Source organism: Rhinoraja longicauda, chromosome 12 (assembly GCF_053455715.1).
Source record: "Rhinoraja longicauda isolate Sanriku21f chromosome 12, sRhiLon1.1, whole genome shotgun sequence".
NCBI lineage: Eukaryota > Metazoa > Chordata > Chondrichthyes > Rajiformes > Arhynchobatidae > Rhinoraja > Rhinoraja longicauda.
Window position 1 is genome coordinate 36,117,608 of NC_135964.1, and position 17,538 is coordinate 36,135,145.

The window sequence follows — 17,538 nt, forward strand, 5'->3', positions numbered from 1 at the left end:
TATGCAAGAAATATCTGCTGCAGATAAGATCTGGCAGTTTGTATAAGTCACGTAGGTTACGGTAGGACATTAGATTTTTACCAGGCTAATCAATAACAAGTCGATGACAAGAGATATGTTATATTGCAACTTCAAATAAACGACTAACTTCAAATGAAACGTTGTGGAGATCTCTGTTGTTGATTGTTTGCGAAAAGAAAAATTCGTTCCAACTATCCTACGTCAACGACAGCTTTGGAGCTTGATAAGAAAGATGAGAAGCTGGCTGTAATACTATCTTTGATTAATCTGCTTTTCATTGATAAAATTTATATTTTACTTTTAAAATTCAAGCTTTATCCTTCTTTCGACATCTGATTTCAATATAACAGAACAAGAGAGATAACCACTTCCTAATAAATCTGGTGTACTCTTGTATCTCTGCAATGGCATGTGCATATTATAGGGCTGTGAATATCTGTTATTTCCTTACTAGCTTAAGTTGCTGGGTTCTGCTGGGTTAACTGCTTTGATAATTGAACAAAATCTGGAGCACAAACATTGGCAAAATTGCTCACTGGTGCTTAAAACATGTAATTATTTTAAAAATATAAGTGATAGGGTTGTTTAGCTACAGGGCATTACTGATTTAATGTTCTGTGTTGATACTTGTGCAGCTTTTAAGTAGCTGCCAAACTAGTTATTCCAGCACGTCATGTCTCTTTTTGTAGTTACTCCAGCACTTTGTGGGGGTTTTTTGTAGAGTTACTCCAGAGATGCTGCCTGGCCTGCTGAGTTACTCCAGCACTTTGTGTCTTTTTATGTATAAACTAGCATCTGCCAGTTTCTTATTTCTGTTGACAAACATACTGATTGGGCTGCCTAAAACAAATGAAACTAAGCATGTCTTAATGTTTTTTCTATGAGATTGTTTAGTTATTTAATAGATTAGGGGTAGCAACAAACATTCAATGGACAGCAAGTGGAAATGTAGAAAATGAATGAAAAATATTTAATTGGCATTCGTGCAGATAATATAAGAGATGATTAAAAGATTGATATTCTAAATATCTTCTACAATGAGTACTAGCAGGAAACGAGTGTTGTCACTGATACTCGCAAGAGTGATGAGAAATAGACTGATCGGATAACATTGTCCGTCATTCAGGAGTAATAATTACAGCTGTGCCTGGTGCAGGTACAGCAGGCAGTGAAGAAAGCCAATGGAATGTTGGCCTTCATAACAAGAGGAGTTGAGTATAGGAGCAAAGAGGTCCTTCTGCAGTTGTGCAGGGCCCTAGTGAGAACGCACCTGGAGTACTGTGTGCAGTTTTGGTCTCCAAATTTGAGGAAGGATATTCTTGCTATTGAGGGCGTTCAGCGTAGGTTTACTAGGTTAATTCCTGGAATGGCGGGACTGTCGTATGTTGAAAGACTGGAGCGACTGGAGTATACACTGGAATTTAGAAGGATGAGAGGAGATCTTATTGAAACATATAAGATTATTATGGGGTTGGACACGTTAGAGGCAGGAAGCATGTTCCCAATGTTGGTGGAGTCCAGAACTAGGGGCCACAGTTTAAGAATAAGGGGTAGGCCATTTAGAACAGAGATGAGGAAAAACTTTTTCAGTCAGAGAGTTGTAAATCTGTGGAACTCTCTGCCTCAGAAGGCAGTGGAGGCCAATTCTCTGAATGCATTCAAGAGAGAGCTAGATAGAGCTCTTAAGGATGGCGGAGTCAGGGGGTACGGGGAGAAGGCAGGAACGGGGTACTGATTGAGAATGATCAGCCATGGTCACATTGAATGGTGGTGCTGGCTCGAAGGGCCGAATGGCCTACTCCTGCACCTATTGTCTATTGTCTATTGGAGGTTAGAAGGGAATATTTCTACAACCCTGAAAAAATAACTTTTTTAAACTCCTGGAGCAATCAAAATAGCTGCGTTAAAAACAAAAAATAAGATACAGGGTATTTGAATGGCCAATTTTTAATGTAGTATGAATACATCAACAAACTGGCAACCAATTTCTATCATGCCTGTCAGCACATCTAAAAATTAAAGCTGACCGTGAGGCTTGGAGTACAGAGACATCCAACAAAGAACATCCCTGAGTCACACTAATGACGTGGTAAAAGTACACCAAAATAACTTGCATTCATATGCAGAAGGAATAACAGCAGGATCATTTTCAAAAATAAATTGACAGGTCAATTCATCAGCATGACAAATTCTTTGTGCAATTTACATTTTTCTGTTGTCAAACATGTGATCAACACAACTGTGGCAAATAGGCAGGAAGTTACCAAGCGATAACTTTTGTAGCTATTTAAAATTATACTAATCAATAACAAACAGAAAATGCTTGAAATACTCAGTGAATCTGGCAGCATCTGTGGAAAGAGAAACAGAGTTAATGTTGAAAAGTTGTAGAGTCAAGAGATTTGTCATATGCTACGGAACAATAACATTCTTACTTTCTGCAAGTTTATAGGCACAATAGTCGCAACAACAATAAACATATAATAAATTAGCAATTATTCCAAGGAACTAGACTATGGCAGTGAAAAACCCAAAGTACATGGACAATTTGTGCTGATTCACAACTCATGGGGCAGTCTTTGCTCAGCTAAAATCACCCGCATGTGAAAGATCCTCTGGCAGCAGCTGCTGTTTCACCATTGATTTCCCAGTAATATTTGAGTCCACATCTCCTATGTGCAAAAAACTATTAACATATTAATCACAGCTTCAAGCTAGTTTAAAATTTGGCAGATTCTGGTCTGTATGAAATCATATAGATCTGGAAAACAGATCACAGTGACTGGGTTCATGTGCCAATGGACACAGTTGAAAACCACAGTTGAAAAGGGAAACAAGATAAATAAATTGAATTAGACTTACCATATGTGAGAAAGTTCTCGGATAGGAAGCTTTGACTTGGTGAAGAGATCCTTAGCAACAAACCCTGTAGGAGGACGGGTTAATTAGAGACCAAAATTGTGTGAAAATGAAGAGAAAAATAGCTTTAAAACTACAAATCTCTGAAGAGTGTAAACTGCTTAATTCCATCCACAAGAGACTGTTTATTCCTTTTGAGCTCACAGAATGGCAGACCGTGTAGGATCGTTCTAGTGTAGGGAAGCGCCTGTTTCCACGCTGTATCTCTAAAGTCTAAATGTAGGCTATGATAAAGAATTTGAATATCAATGAAAGTACAACTGACAACAATCTATTACATTATTTATTGAACAAATTCCAATAAATTAAATGACAGCTGGTTATATAAAATAACTGTGTAGGAAGGAATTGCAGATGATGGTTTAAACCGAAGATAGACAAAAAATGCTGGAGTAACTCAGCAGGACAGGGAGCAACTCAGCAGGACAGGGAGCATCTCTGGAGAGAAGGAATGGGTGACTTTTCAGGTCGAGACCCTTCTTCAGACTGATGACAGGGGAGAGGGAGGCACATAGATAAGGAAATGTAAGGTGTGAAAACAGGACAAAGGGGATAAGGATCAAGGAAAATGTAGAATAGATCCTTGTTAGCTGGGAGAAGGTAACAACAAAGCAGAGATAAAAAGTAGTTGGAGACAGTCAGACTGATCAGAGAACGGGGAAGAGGGAGGGATGGAGAGTGAGCAGACTGAGGGGAGATGTTCAGCGAAACGATCGCCGACCCTGCACTTGGCCTCTCCGATATATGGTATATCTATATATCGGCGAGACCAAGCGAAGGTTCGTTGATCGTTTCGCTGAACACCTCCGCTCAGTCCGCCTAAACCTAGCTGATTTCCCAGTTGCTAAACACTTTAATTCCCCTCCCATTCCTGCACTGACCTCTCTGTCCTGGGCCTCCTCCATTGTCAGAGTGAGGCCCAGCACAAATTAGAGAAACAGCACCTCATATGTCGCTTGGGCAGCTTACATTCCAGCAGTGTGAACATTGGCCTCTTTAACTTCAAGTAACCCTTGCCTTCCCTCTCTCTCCATCCCTCCTCCTTCCCAGTTCTCCGACCAGTTTGACCATCTCCGACTACATTTTATCTCTGTTTGCTTTGTTGTTACCTTCTCCCAGCTAACAATGATCGATTCTACATTTTCCTTAATCTCCATCCCCTTTGTCCTGTTTTCACACCTTAACACTTCCTTATCGATGTATCTCCCTCTCCCCTGACATCAGTCTAAAGAAGGGTCTCGACCTGAAACGTCACCTATTCCTTCTCTCCAGAGATGCTGCCTGTCCTGCTGAGTTACTCCAATGTTCTATATAAAATAACTTCCAGGAGTAAACTAACATAAACTAACAAGACAGAGAGAGGGTTCAGTACTAGAATGGTGTTAAAAGGGAACATCCAGAAGCCACCAATAAAGTATTGCAATTCATCTTCCAGAGTTTTAAAATGTTATACATGCTTTTATTTATTTTATGAAAGGCACATGCTAAAACCATTTTGACTGCCCATTATCCCAGATTGCGTTTAGATGGAAACTATTTGCAACAAAGCTATTCATTTTAACAGTGATACCAATTTTTAAACAGTTAAAGCACTTGGCATGATATGCACCTGTGGACATTCACTTCCATTCCATGGACATGCAACAAGCACATAATTAAAAAGAAAATGGACAGGAAATGTATTGTTAATGTTAATATGTCACTTACTTCATCAAGCTGCAAACAAAGGCATAATCATAATTCAGGCTGCTGTGTGGGTTTAAGTTTGGTCATTTATGTGTGACATTGGTTCATTGTAGAGTGGGATTCAGGTGTCATGTGTCATCTTTAAATAGAAACCATCAGGTTGTGAGGAGGGTGTTTTTTCTGAAGTGCTATTCAGATTCATGGGGCAGGGGAAGGGCCTTAGTTAAGCTCTGCATTAGCCTTTGCTACCCTCTACATAAGGCTCTTGCTATGCTCCCTACCAACCTCTCTTTACCATTAGTTTCAAAGACAGTATTAAAAATATACAGAAACAACAGCTATTTTAGGACAGATCTGGCAGATGGTGTCAATTGGGTTTCAGCTGGTAGCATTCTAAGAAAGATGCAGGTTTAAGACCCACAGACTTGCATATAAAAATCAATTTGACACTCCAGTACAGTGCTGACGAAGTGCTGCATTGTGAGAAGATCTATCTTTGGAAGCTTCATTTCTCTCTCTTGTAAGATTGATATAAAAAATGCCATGCCACTACTTTGAAGTCAAGCAAGGTTTTTTTTTTTAATGTCTAGGCTTTTATTTATCCCTCAAAGAACATTACTAAAACATATAATCCAGTCATGATTACAATGCTGTTTGTAAGATTTGCCATGTACTAGTTCCTTCTTTGAAAGTGTGTACATCTGTAACATGATGTTGGAACATCATTAAAGGAAAATGAAAGACATTGTATAAATACAGTTGGAGAGACCCAAAAAGCTGGAGTAACTCCACGGTTCAGGCAGCATCTGTGAGAAAAGGAATAGGTGACGTTTCAGGTCGAGACCCTTCAGAAGTCTCGACCCGAAACGTCACCTATTCCTTTTCTCCAGAGATGCTGCCTCAGCCATAGAGTTACTCCAGCTTTTTCTGTCTATCTTCGGTTTAGACCAGCATCTGCAGTTCCTTACTACACATATAAATACAATTCTTCATTTTTCCCTTTTTTTAAAAATGAATCCAGTGTATTACCTGAAATAAGGGATTTCATATCAGGCTGCAAGGATTTAAACTGATTGAAGTAGTACTCTCGTTGTTCCTTAGTTATCCTCCAGGGGTCATCTGTGTGTTCCGAGAGATCTTCCTGTGGTTCTGGATCTGGAGGTGGCACAGATGTTTCTTTCTATAAAGAGCAAAAAGACACTGGGCTGTAGTTTGCTGCAGATCTGATTTTAAAGACATCTATCTCTAATTAGGCATGACTTACCCACATAATTTGCTTATGCACCAAACTGTGGAAACCATGGGCAATTTAAAATGCATGGTATGATAAAATTGATTTTCCCTCCTGCTTTCAATAGGGCCAATATGTCAAAAACTATAATAAAAGGAAATTCTAACTTTACATATTATGTTGAATTGATGCCTCCATTCCAGAATGAATATCTTTATATTGGAATGATAATGATCAATTCTATGGAGTAGGTGGGAATCCAGATTAAGGTAAATCCCCATGAAGCTGCCACTCTGCATGTATATGTATAATGATGGGAAAGGGAATATCATTAGACAGACACAATTTTATCCAAGAGCTTGAAAGCTCACAGGACTGTTGCTGACCAAGATCCTCCCCCAATGGACTCTGGGAATAGCTGGAGCCCAAATCAAGGTGGTTAACGGATGATATTATTCTGTAGGGAAAAGCTTACTCACAGAAGTAATAGGCAGCACAAAGGGGTAACTTCACCATGCCTCGCTTGTGCATGCAAGATGGCACACTGGAAGCTGCAACAAATGTGTGTGTTTGAAGTTTCACCTGCTCAAGGAGACAACTAGTGTCTGAGTAATTACTTTCTTTTAAACATCTCATTTCCTAGTTTGTGGTTACCAACATTACAGGCTTTTTTTCAGGCGTGCTCCCTGCCAGAGTAGAGGAACATACAGTATATGAGCGGGAATCTGTACAGGTTGACCAGTGTTTCACATTCAAACTTGGATGTCTTTTTTCAGATGATGAAATATTATATTAATTTATATTTGCTGTACATGTGGAGAGCAGGCTGAAGTCAAAATCCATTCTCATGTATGTTTTTACTCTGAAGCAGTTAATGGTACATTTTATTTCCCCGTGGGTAGTATCACACTGCTTTATTTTTCTTTCAGGGTAGTTTAGTAGTTTGAGATAGAGGATCAGGAAACCGTTTTAAGAGAAAATAGTTTATCGTTCTGCATGCCTTTGTCGCATTTGCTGCAATTTTATTTGGTAACTTAGTGTTTTGTATAATTTGTTCCGGATTAATTCTCATTGTGAAACCCACGTTGACAATAGTCCGCAGTCAAAGAGAAAGGCAGCTGGCATTTCACAGGAGCAGCTGCACCCTGGACAGGCAATTCAATTTATTTAGCTCATTAAAGTAGCCATTAAAATAAAGTGTGATGAGGTCCCTGCAGAAATGCATAAACAATTCAAACTGACTTCTGTTTAAACATCAAAACTAATGGGTGTTGTGTAATCTTTGGGTTCTCCACTTACAATAGGTTTTGTCGCTTTGGAGATGACTGAGGAAAGCAAAACAAAAGGTTCAGGTCCACGCCATGACACTGCCATGTCCTGAAAGCACAATAAGTGCAAGGGATGGCATAATTTGGCATGGCATGGGCAGCTGCCCTGCAGATGGTTATTCCAGTTTCCCTCCATGTCCATTAATTTGTGATTGGAAAAGAGATTATCGCAGGTGTTGATTGATATGTGGGAACTTCACTGATGTATGGAAGAAAAAGCTTACAGCAAAATAAGTGGGGTAGTGGATTTACTTTGAGATATAGTGGGCTGAATGGTCTCTTCTATTTGATAATAATAGCATATTTCAAATGTATCTTGGATAACGGTTTCCTGATCCTCTATCTCAAACACTCAACTATCAGCTCCTTTATTCCCAGACTGTATAGCTGTTGATGTCCTGGGTAGTCAGTGAAGTGCAGGGTCCACAGAAACTAAGACTGTGGCCAAGTACACGTTCAAAGTAAAGCTCCATGATGTTCTGCTAAAACCTCACTCACTAGAACCAAGTTAAATTCCACAAAGTAACTCAAGATTGACAGAGGAAATATGGATTTTTTGAAAATGAAAATTACATCAGACTGACAGGCTGCAAAATTCTTGGTCAAGTTGAACAAAGCTGCATAATTTCCAGAAAAGACGGAGGGCTTCTTATTTATGAATTATTTGTACTTATTAATTCTTTGCAGTCTGTGGCACTACCATCACCCGTATCAAAGACTCACCTAGCCCACCTCCTCCATGCTGGTTTAAAACTTCAAGTACTTTATATTATTTCAAAAATAAATTTTACTCATAAAAATAGATACAGGAAATACAAAGCAATACACGGCTTTCTGGGTTTTGGGCAGATGAAAGCTTGTATTTCACTGAGTTGATGATCTTTCAAGAGCAACTGATGTGTCCCTGGGAACAGTCCCTATTAAGAGAGCTGTTAATAGAGAGCTATTAATAGAGTCCCTATTAATAGAGAGCCCTCTATTAAGCAAGTGCTCGGGATAAATGTTGACAAAGATCTCTGCATTCTTTTCCAAATGTTTGCAAACGCACAGTGCACAAAGAGTTGGGCAAATGTCTCACCCTCATTGCATCATGTAGTGGGAGTGTGACTCAGAAAGGATCTGTCAGGGAGTGCCCTGCTCACTGCCTACCAAGTGAGATCTTGGTGTTTGTGATGAGTTCCGGCAATGAAGTATTCTGGGAAATGGTTTTGATAGTTTTCTTGGAAAACCATCCTCCAGCATCTATCATGACCTCCCACAGACCCTGCAGGACATTCCATGCTGACCAATGCCTGATGGATTTGTGATCATAAGTCAGAAGCTTTTCTACAAGGACTAGGTAGTGTGGCAAAGTCCAGCTGAATGTAGCATTCCGTGGCAATGAGTCCAGGGCCATTATTTTCAATACCAGGGACAAGTGGAACCTCAACATATAGTGAGACTTTGTGTCTGTGTACTTTGGTTCTACGAAAAGCTTGATGCAGCCAACAAAAAGGTAGCCATCAAGACAAAGGCAACATTTGATATGCAGTAACCAGTTCACAAAATATCCACTTAAGGCAGGATTCTTTATTGGAGATCCCCATTTCCTCCTTCAAGCGTCAACGATGACTTCACTATTTGTATTGAAACAATCTTCTTGTTTTGCTAACCCCCCCCAAAAATTTGCTTCTCAAATCCCAGATTTAACTGGTGAATTATTCTTTAAAAATGCATTTTTAGTAGCTTTTTGTTTACCTGGGCATAAAATGAATACATAACGGAAGGTTTAGGTTCATAGTTCCCATGGGTCTGTCCATCTGGATAAATGATTGAACCTGTAGTTGGGCTCCTTTCATGAGAGACTGTAACACAAAGAAAAATTATTTAAATTGAAATATAGTGCACACGGCAATTGCAGCCATAAACTTACCATGACTGAATAATGAATTCTACTATTGTGGAGTCTTGTACATCTGTCTATAGAATGCACTCGAGGTACAGCAAAGGATAACTGAGTTGTGATTCATGGTTTATGAATCATTAGTGACTGGTTGGAAATTCTGACTAGTAACAGGCAATTAAAATGACGGTCTAACAAAAGTGGCAGTCGTTTTAATCATTACTGCAGCGTGGGGCAGAGAGATGGTTTGCCAACAACTCTGATTTATTATGGAGTCATCTTTTTATGGCTGGTTTGAGGTGAATATGCTTGCTGTTCCAGAATTGGTGTATCTCAAGATTATCCTTTGCATACTGTACTTCTGTTGGATGCTCTGCAGGCACAGGGAATGCCAGAAGACAGCTAGGTTTCATGTTCGTGAAAATTACCCGGGCACAGTTGCAAAACTATAACCTAGAAATTTGATTAATTGAAAGTCATTTAACCCAATTTCCATGTAAAATTGAACTTAATCGGGCCAGGCTCTTGTGTGCAATTAACCTTAACCTCAATTAACGGACATTTTTCTGGCATCAGTTGTGCGCTTGATAAAGACACATTTCCTCGCTCACCATCAAAAAATGGAGCAATTGGGTGCATCACAAAAAAAACAAGAACATATCTTGCTGAGATGTGAGCAAAGAGTCTATGCTTTGACACTGATGTGTTGCATTTTTTACATGCATCTCCAAATGCTAAGTTTGCATGTCCCATTTTTGTGCTACATTTAGCCCAACTTGTCCATGCCGAGCAAAATGCCTTATCTAAGTTTAATCTCATTTGCCTACATTACATTATTCCGCTAAATGTCTCCTATCCATGTACCTTTCTAAATGTTGTGATTGTACCTGCCTCAGCTACCTCCTCTGCAGCTCGTTTCATATACTCACTACCCACTGAGTGAAAAAGTTGCCCCTTAGGTTCTTATTAAATATTCCTCCTCTCACAATATCCCCATGTCCTCTGGTTCTTGATTTCCCCAACTATGGGTAAAGGAATCTGTATATTCCCCCCATCAATACCCCTCATGTTCTTATACACATCTATAAGATCACGCTTTAGCCTCCTGCGCTCTAAGGAATAAAGTACTAGCTTGCCCAATAGCTCAGACCTTCAAGTCCAGGCAACATCCTCGTAAATCTTCCCTGCACTCTTTCCAGCTTAATGACATCCTTCCTATAGTTGGGTGATCAAAATGAACACAATACTCCAAACATGGCCTCACCAAAGTCTTGTACAGCTGTAGCATAGCATCCCAACTTCTATACTCAATACCCTGACTAAGGAAGCCATCTTTATCACCTGATCTTTCTGTGATACCACTTTCAGGAAACAATGCACCTGTACTCCCGGATCCCTCTGGTCTACAGCACCCCCCAGTGTCCTACCATTCACTGTGAAGGTCCAGCCTTGGTTTGACTTCCCAAAAGGCACCTCACACTTATCTGCATTGAACTCAATCAGCCATTCTTCAGCCCATTTGCCCAGCTGTAATTTTCGATAATCGTCTTCACTGTTTACAATACCACTTACTTTAAACTTACTAATCATGCCATGCACATTCTCAAATAAATTGCTGATATAAACCACAAATAGCAATGGGCCCAGCACTGTTCCCTGATTCACACCACTAGTAATAGGCCTCCAGTTAGAAAAACAACCTTCCACCATCTCCCTCTGCTTCTGTATCTCTACCTAGGCAAATAGATTTCCCTGAATCCTATGAGAACTAACATTCCAGAGCAACCTACCATGCGAAAACTTACCAAAGGCCATATTGAAGTCCACATTGACAATGTCTATGGCCTTGCCCATGTCAACCTTCTTTATTACTTCTACAAAAAACATGAGAAACAATCTTCCATGAACAAAACCACGTTTACTATCCCTAAACGGCCTCTGCCTATCCAAATGACTATCCAATCTTATTCCTCAGAATCCTCTCCAGTAACATACCTACCATAAATGTTAGGCTCACAGATCGATGGTTCCCAGGCTTTTCCTTGCAACATTTCTTAAACAGAGGCTGTTTAAACGTTAGCAACTTTCAAGTTAGGAAGAGGGGATGCTCAACGAGATCTGGGAGTCCTAGTGCATCAGTCACTGAAAGGAAGCATGCAGGTACAGCAGGCAGTGAAGAAAGCCAATGGAATGTTGGCCTTCGTAACAAGAGGAGTTGAGTATAGGAGCAAAGAGGTCCTTCTACAGTTGTACCGGGCCCTGGTGAGACCGCACCTGGAGTACTGTGTGCAGTTTTGGTCTCCAAATTTGAGGAAGGATATTCTTGCTATTGAGGGCGTGCAGCGTAGGTTCACTAGGTTGATTCCCGGAATGGCGGGACTGTCGTATGTTGAAAGGCTGGAGCAATTAGGCTTGTATACACTGGAATTTAGAAGGATGAGGGGGGATCTTATTGAAACATATAAGATAATTAGGGGATTGGACACATTAGAGGCAGGAAACATGTTCTCAATGTTGGGGGAGTCCAGAACAAGGGGCCACAGTTTAAGAATAAGGGGTAGGCCATTTAGAACGGAGATGAGGAAGAACTTTTTCAGTCAGAGAGTGGTGAAGGTGTGGAATTCTCTGCCTCAGAAGGCAGTGGAGGCCAGTTCGTTGGATGCTTTCAAGAGAGAGCTGGACAGAGCTCTTAAGGATAGCGGAGTGAGGGGGTATGGGGAGAAGGCAGGAACGGGGTACTGATTGAGAGTGATCAGCCATGATCGCATTGAATGGCGGTGCTGGCTCGAAGGGCCGAATGGCCTACTCCTGCACCTATTGTCTATTGTCTATTGTCTATTGTCTAGTCATGCGGCACCTCACTCGTGTCTAATGATGATTCATATATTTCAGCCAAAGACCCTGCAATTTCTTCTCTAGCTTCCCACAGCGTCCTCGGATATATCTGACCAGGCCTGGGAAATTTATCTGCCTTCATATGTCTTAGGAAATCCAGCACCACCATGACCTTAAACCAGACCAACCTCAAGATATCTCCATTTACTATCCCAAGCTCCGTAGTCTTCATGTCTTTCTCCATAGTACAAATTGAGAAATACTCTTTGAAGTCCTTGCTCAACTCCTGCAACTTCTCACATTGATGATCCCTCAGGTTTCTGAGGGGTCCTTTTCTCTCTCTAGTAACCCCTTTCCCTTAATGTTCAGAAAGACATATTGCATGGAAACAGGCCCTTCAGCCAAGCTTGCCGATGCCCCATCTAAGCTAGTTCCATCTACCCTCATTTGGCCCTTATCACTCTCAACCTTTTCTATCCATGTATCTGTCCAAATGTCTTTTAAATGTCGTTATAGTACCTGCCTCAACTACCTCCTCTGGCAGTTTGTTCCATATACCCACCGCCTTGCATGTGAAAAGGTTGCCCCTCAGGTTCCTATTAAATCTTTCCCATCTCATCTTAAACCTATGTCCTCTAGTTTTTTGGATGATACTTAATCTTATTTGCCAGAACTATCTCTTGCCCCCTTTATGCCCCCCTGATTTCCTTATTAAGCATGATCCTCAGTCCCCTAAATTCCTCCAGAGAACATCAACCACTTGCCAAGTGTGGATAATTGCAATACACTGAATTTACTTAAGTACCATCAGAAGAAAAAAAAACTCCCTGGTATATTTGACAACTAATATTTTAATATTTTAATATTTTTAATATTTTAATACATGATGCAAAGGTCAAACTTTCAGCCATTTCCTCAAGTTTCTTTCTATGATATTGATTAAATGGAAACAGACAAATGCTGTCAGAGCGTTTAAGAGGCTTTTAGATAGGCACATGGAAATGCAAGGAATAGAAAGATATGGATTGTGCCCAGGCAGATGAGATCAGTTTAACGGCATCATGTTCGGCACAAACATTGTGGGCTGAAGGGTCTGTTCTTGTGCTGTACCGTTTGTTCTATGTTTTATCTCTCCAATTACTTAGCTAAATAGTCATTCTTCCATTAACGAGTATTAATGGTGGTAGTTTTTTAGGGGGGGGGGGTTTATTTCATTAAAGACAATTCCATAGGTAACCTAAACCCAGTCTCTCAGCGTTCCGGCATGTGTCAGCAACCCTGATAACTGCCCCTTTGGGCAGGGGGCTGAATCATTAAATTGTCCATTACCCATGCGAACTGTTGAGCTCAGCCCTCCTCAGATGACTAATGCAGAACTTTTTTATTGTGCCTTGCAAGAGCTCCTAATTTCATAGAATTGAACCATTAACTCACACTGGATGTCTATGTAATAATGGTAATGTGTGCCACAGAACTGCTGAAACAGCACTTCTAGAAAATCCTCACCTGTAAATCAACCCTCAACTATTTTAGCTGGTTTCCCACAGGCATGATTTCCTAAGAAGAAGCAATTATTCATACTGTAGGACTACATCGCCTACAAATAAGTGGATGCATCTGCTGACAGTTCACTGAACAATTTTTAAGCACCTTTAACCCCCATTTCAGGTGATTGACATTTAATTTCTGAAAAGTGACCTGTACATATGCAAGAAGTAATTCATCTTTTTCTGCTGACTGACTTTTCCACTTACAATTATATTTAGACTCCTTGGTTAAAACCAGCAAGTTTTTATTGACAAAACATAATTGCCAAAAACGTGCACTGTGAAACACTGATAATATCCCATTCAGGAATTCCAATGGTTTGGTTTCTGGCTTAGCAGATAATGTTTCCCATACTCACCACCCATTCTACTCTGAGTCTCACCGGCCCTGGCATTTCCCCGATGCTCACCAGCTCAATGTCCAAGTCCAAAGGCACATGGGGTCTCCAGCTCCTATGCTTCCTTGAAATTCTCCAGTACAATGGAGAATTTAGTATAATACTTTGATGTAATTAAAAACTGATTGAAAGTGTTTTGGGGAATTAGCAGCATGCAACTGTCTTGAAAATTCCTCACCAAATTCCCAAGTGTGTCTGATTATCACAGTTTTACTCATTGGTAGGACAGCAATGTCAAAATTAGGAAGGTGAAAATTAGATTGAATTGAGAGAAGAAAAAAACAAAAACAAAATCTCGCTTTTTAATAAGTTTCTTGTACTTGCTCATTGTGCATTATTGTTTTCATTTTAAACCAAGGTTCTTTTTTGTCAGATATCCGTTTAACAGCATCACAGTTCTGTCTTTTTGCAAATCTTCACCATCCTTTATTCTAATGGATTTTCCAGATCAGTTGCCTTCCATAAATGGATAACAACAAGAAAACAGGAATCTAAATTCTGTTTCCTGAAGTGCTCTGCTTAATGTTACTTCTCATTCTGACACTGCGCCTCACTCGTTTCCTTCCTAAAACTTCTCAGCAGAATTTTTATGGACTTAATTACCCTTTTATGTGGGATGCTTGCCAAGAGATTCTCAGAAGCTCATATATGGGTTAGATCATACTTTCTCTTTAACGCTGTTAAAACAACAGAGAATTTGTGTCAAGTGCGTGTTCCAAATGTGTGCCTTCGGTAGAGGCCTTATGTGGTTTAATGGCACAATTTTGTCTTCATTTTCTGAGGAATAGCAATTTAAAGATCAATGACAACAGAAACCAGGTAGGCATTTAAGAACAAACTGTAGCACCCAAACAGACTGTTCTGATACCTCTTCTGAGACAAGGACTCCAACATGAATTTGTCATAGTTATTCCTCAAATGTATAGAAGAGGAGAAGATAGCAATGTCAGGCATCGACTATAATCTTACTATTTGGCTTTGGAAGGGAAATGTCCCATTCGCTTCCAGACGGAGGTGGGTCCAGAACAGTCCCAAAAGTAGCATTTTGTGGTATTTTTATTTGATATTCCTTGTAGGGCCAGCAGCAGGAATCTCTTCTAGACCTCACATGGACATATTTTGTTTTCCAGGCTGCTTTTGTGATTGTGAGAAAATGCCAAAATCTGACTCCCATTGGAGTGGAGCCCATGAGAGACTTTTCTTCCTATAGTCTTGACCAGTGACCCAACCTCCTTTCCCAACTGACCCACTGATCAGCTGCTGCTTCCTGTCAGCTTCAGTTTCAAAGGTTTCAAAGTTCTTTTATTGACATGTGCACCAAGGTACAGTGATCTGCGAATTACCATACAGCTATACCAAAAAAAGCAAAAAGACACACAACTACATAAAAGTTAACACCACAACAGATTCCCCACATTCCTCACTGTGATGGAAGGCAATAAAGTCTAATCTTCTTCCCTCATTTTTCTCCGTCGGTCGGGGCAGTCGAACCATCCGTCGGGGCGATCGAGACTCCCATGTCGGGGCGATCGAAGCTCCCGCAGGCGACGGTTGAAGCTCCCGTGTCGGAGCGGTCGAAGCTCCTACGGCTTGGAGTTCCCGATGTCAGTCTATGACTTGAGACCGCGAGCTCCACGATGTTAAAGTCCTCAGGCACTCGCGGTGGAGCTCATAGGTTGATCCCTGGCAAAGGGATCGCGAGCTCCGCGATGTTAAAGTCCCACAGCTCCCACGGTGGAGGTCTTGAAATCAAAGGCAAAGACCGCCAACTCCTCAATGTTTGGCCGCAGTGCGGACGGAGATACGATACGGAAAAAATTGTCGAGATAAGAGATTAGAAAAAGTTTCCCCCAACTCCCCCCCCCCCCTCCCCACCCTTCACAAAAAACAAGCTAAAGAACACTAAAAACATACATTTAACACATACTAAAAAAACAACGAAGAAAGGGACAGACAGACTGTTGGTGAAGCAGCCACTGCTGGCGCCACCCGGTGGAACAGGCCAATGTTAAAGAATCGAGATCTTGGAATTAAAATTGCTAATCACTGCTGAAGGACTCAGCACATTTGCCTCAGATCCTGCCACCCATTTTCCAACCCTCTTAAATTTATATATTACTTTGTTTGTTTGATTATTTGTTTGCTCAAACTCTCTGTTTGTTTGAATCTTTATTTGCGGATGCCTGTGATGTAAACTTATTTTGTGCCCCCATCACACGATAGCACAACAATTTTAGGACCACTGTACTCGCCTTTGTCCCGGGGACACTTTCATCCAAGTTTCATTCAAATTGGTCTTATATTTTTAAAGTTAGAGAGATTTTAGAGTTTAAAAATTACCTTATGAAACTGGCGCTTGCCATGTTCAGCGTATGGCATCACAAAGGGACCCGCCCGAGTGACGGCCAATGAGGGAGGGGGGGCCCACTATGACCGACGGGGGCGGGATCCACCAGAGTGACGGCAATGGCGGCCAATGAGGGGGTAAGGGGGGTTGATTTTACTCATATAAATAAACAGTTTAGCTTAAAGAAGGAAACCCATTCAATTTAAAGAAGATACATTTTATTTTAAAGAAAGATTTATTTCATTCTTTAAAAAAAAACGTCCTTCCATCCCACTCAACGCTTGATTGGTCCAGGTCCCACGTGGGGAGTGTCGCCCATTCTTTAAAAAAAGTCCTTCCATCCCCCTTGACGCCCGATTGGTCCGGGTCCCACATGGAGCGAGCGCCACCCCTGCTCTTCCCGCTAACTCACCCACTCCATCCCCCCTGAACCCCCCTGCTCCCCTCCCCCTCACCCATTCCATTCCCCATCAACCCCCCCTTATCCCTCACCCCCCCCTCCACTCACCGGCTTCCCCCCGTCATCAGTTGGAGAGGGTTGCCGGGCCCACAGGATCGTCAGTTGGAGGAGGGTTGCTCCAGGAGAGGGCCGCAGGAGAAATTTGGACCCAACGGGTCCACCTCAGTCTCATAGTTGCTAAATGTGAGCAGGAAGCAGTGATAAGATTGATTCTGCATAAACCAAATCCCCTTGGAATTTGCCAGGATATAGAGTGAACATGAAGAATAAATTGTTCTCAAGCAGTCTATTGTCATATAAATGTGTCTTAAGGGATACTATTCTGCCAACACACATTAGCCTTTATGACCATGTACAAGATCACACAACTCATTGGCAATTTTCTTGAAATTTATTTGTTTGTGTTTATCTAATTTATCGGTCTTTGACAACACAATGATACAACTGGTTATGCCTTGAGGTAGAAGACAATAGCATTTCAAAGACAATCCAAATGTCTACTGACCATGTCTAAATGCACAGCAAGCCCCAGCCACCTGATGACCTACACTGCCTCCAGGTCATGTAACAGCAGGATTTTAAATCCCTCAATCATGATTACAAACCCCTCTATGCTCATGTTTCCCTAGCTCTGTTATTTTACTGTATTGAGGTGCTAAATAAATAAGAAAAAATATTCTTGAAAGAGCTGTTGACAACTATGGTTCATATATTTGGTAAATAGGGCTAGGAATTGAGAAAATAAACAGCATATTAAAGCTCATGGACAACGAATTAAAAACCAAATGAAAATGTAAACTTTGGACACTTGATGTTTATTGCTAACACTAAGTTTTAATTAGTTAAAAACAAAAATTCAAGCCCTATTCACAAGCCAGAGGGGA

General features: G+C 40.9%; 1 protein-coding gene across 3 annotated transcripts in view; it reads right to left on the reverse strand.

Annotated features, from left to right (window-relative positions):
- Positions 1-17,538, reverse strand: part of reps2 (RALBP1 associated Eps domain containing 2) — a 128,539-nt gene that overhangs the window by 59,018 nt on the left and 51,983 nt on the right. For all 3 annotated transcript variants that reach the window (XM_078409486.1, XM_078409488.1, XM_078409485.1), the window contains exons 5-7: positions 8,923-9,029; positions 5,656-5,806; positions 2,884-2,947 (exon numbers count right to left, since the gene is read on the reverse strand). In XM_078409486.1, coding sequence (XP_078265612.1) covers positions 2,884-2,947; positions 5,656-5,806; positions 8,923-9,029 — 322 coding nt within the window. The remainder of the gene's footprint in view (positions 1-2,883; positions 2,948-5,655; positions 5,807-8,922; positions 9,030-17,538) is intronic.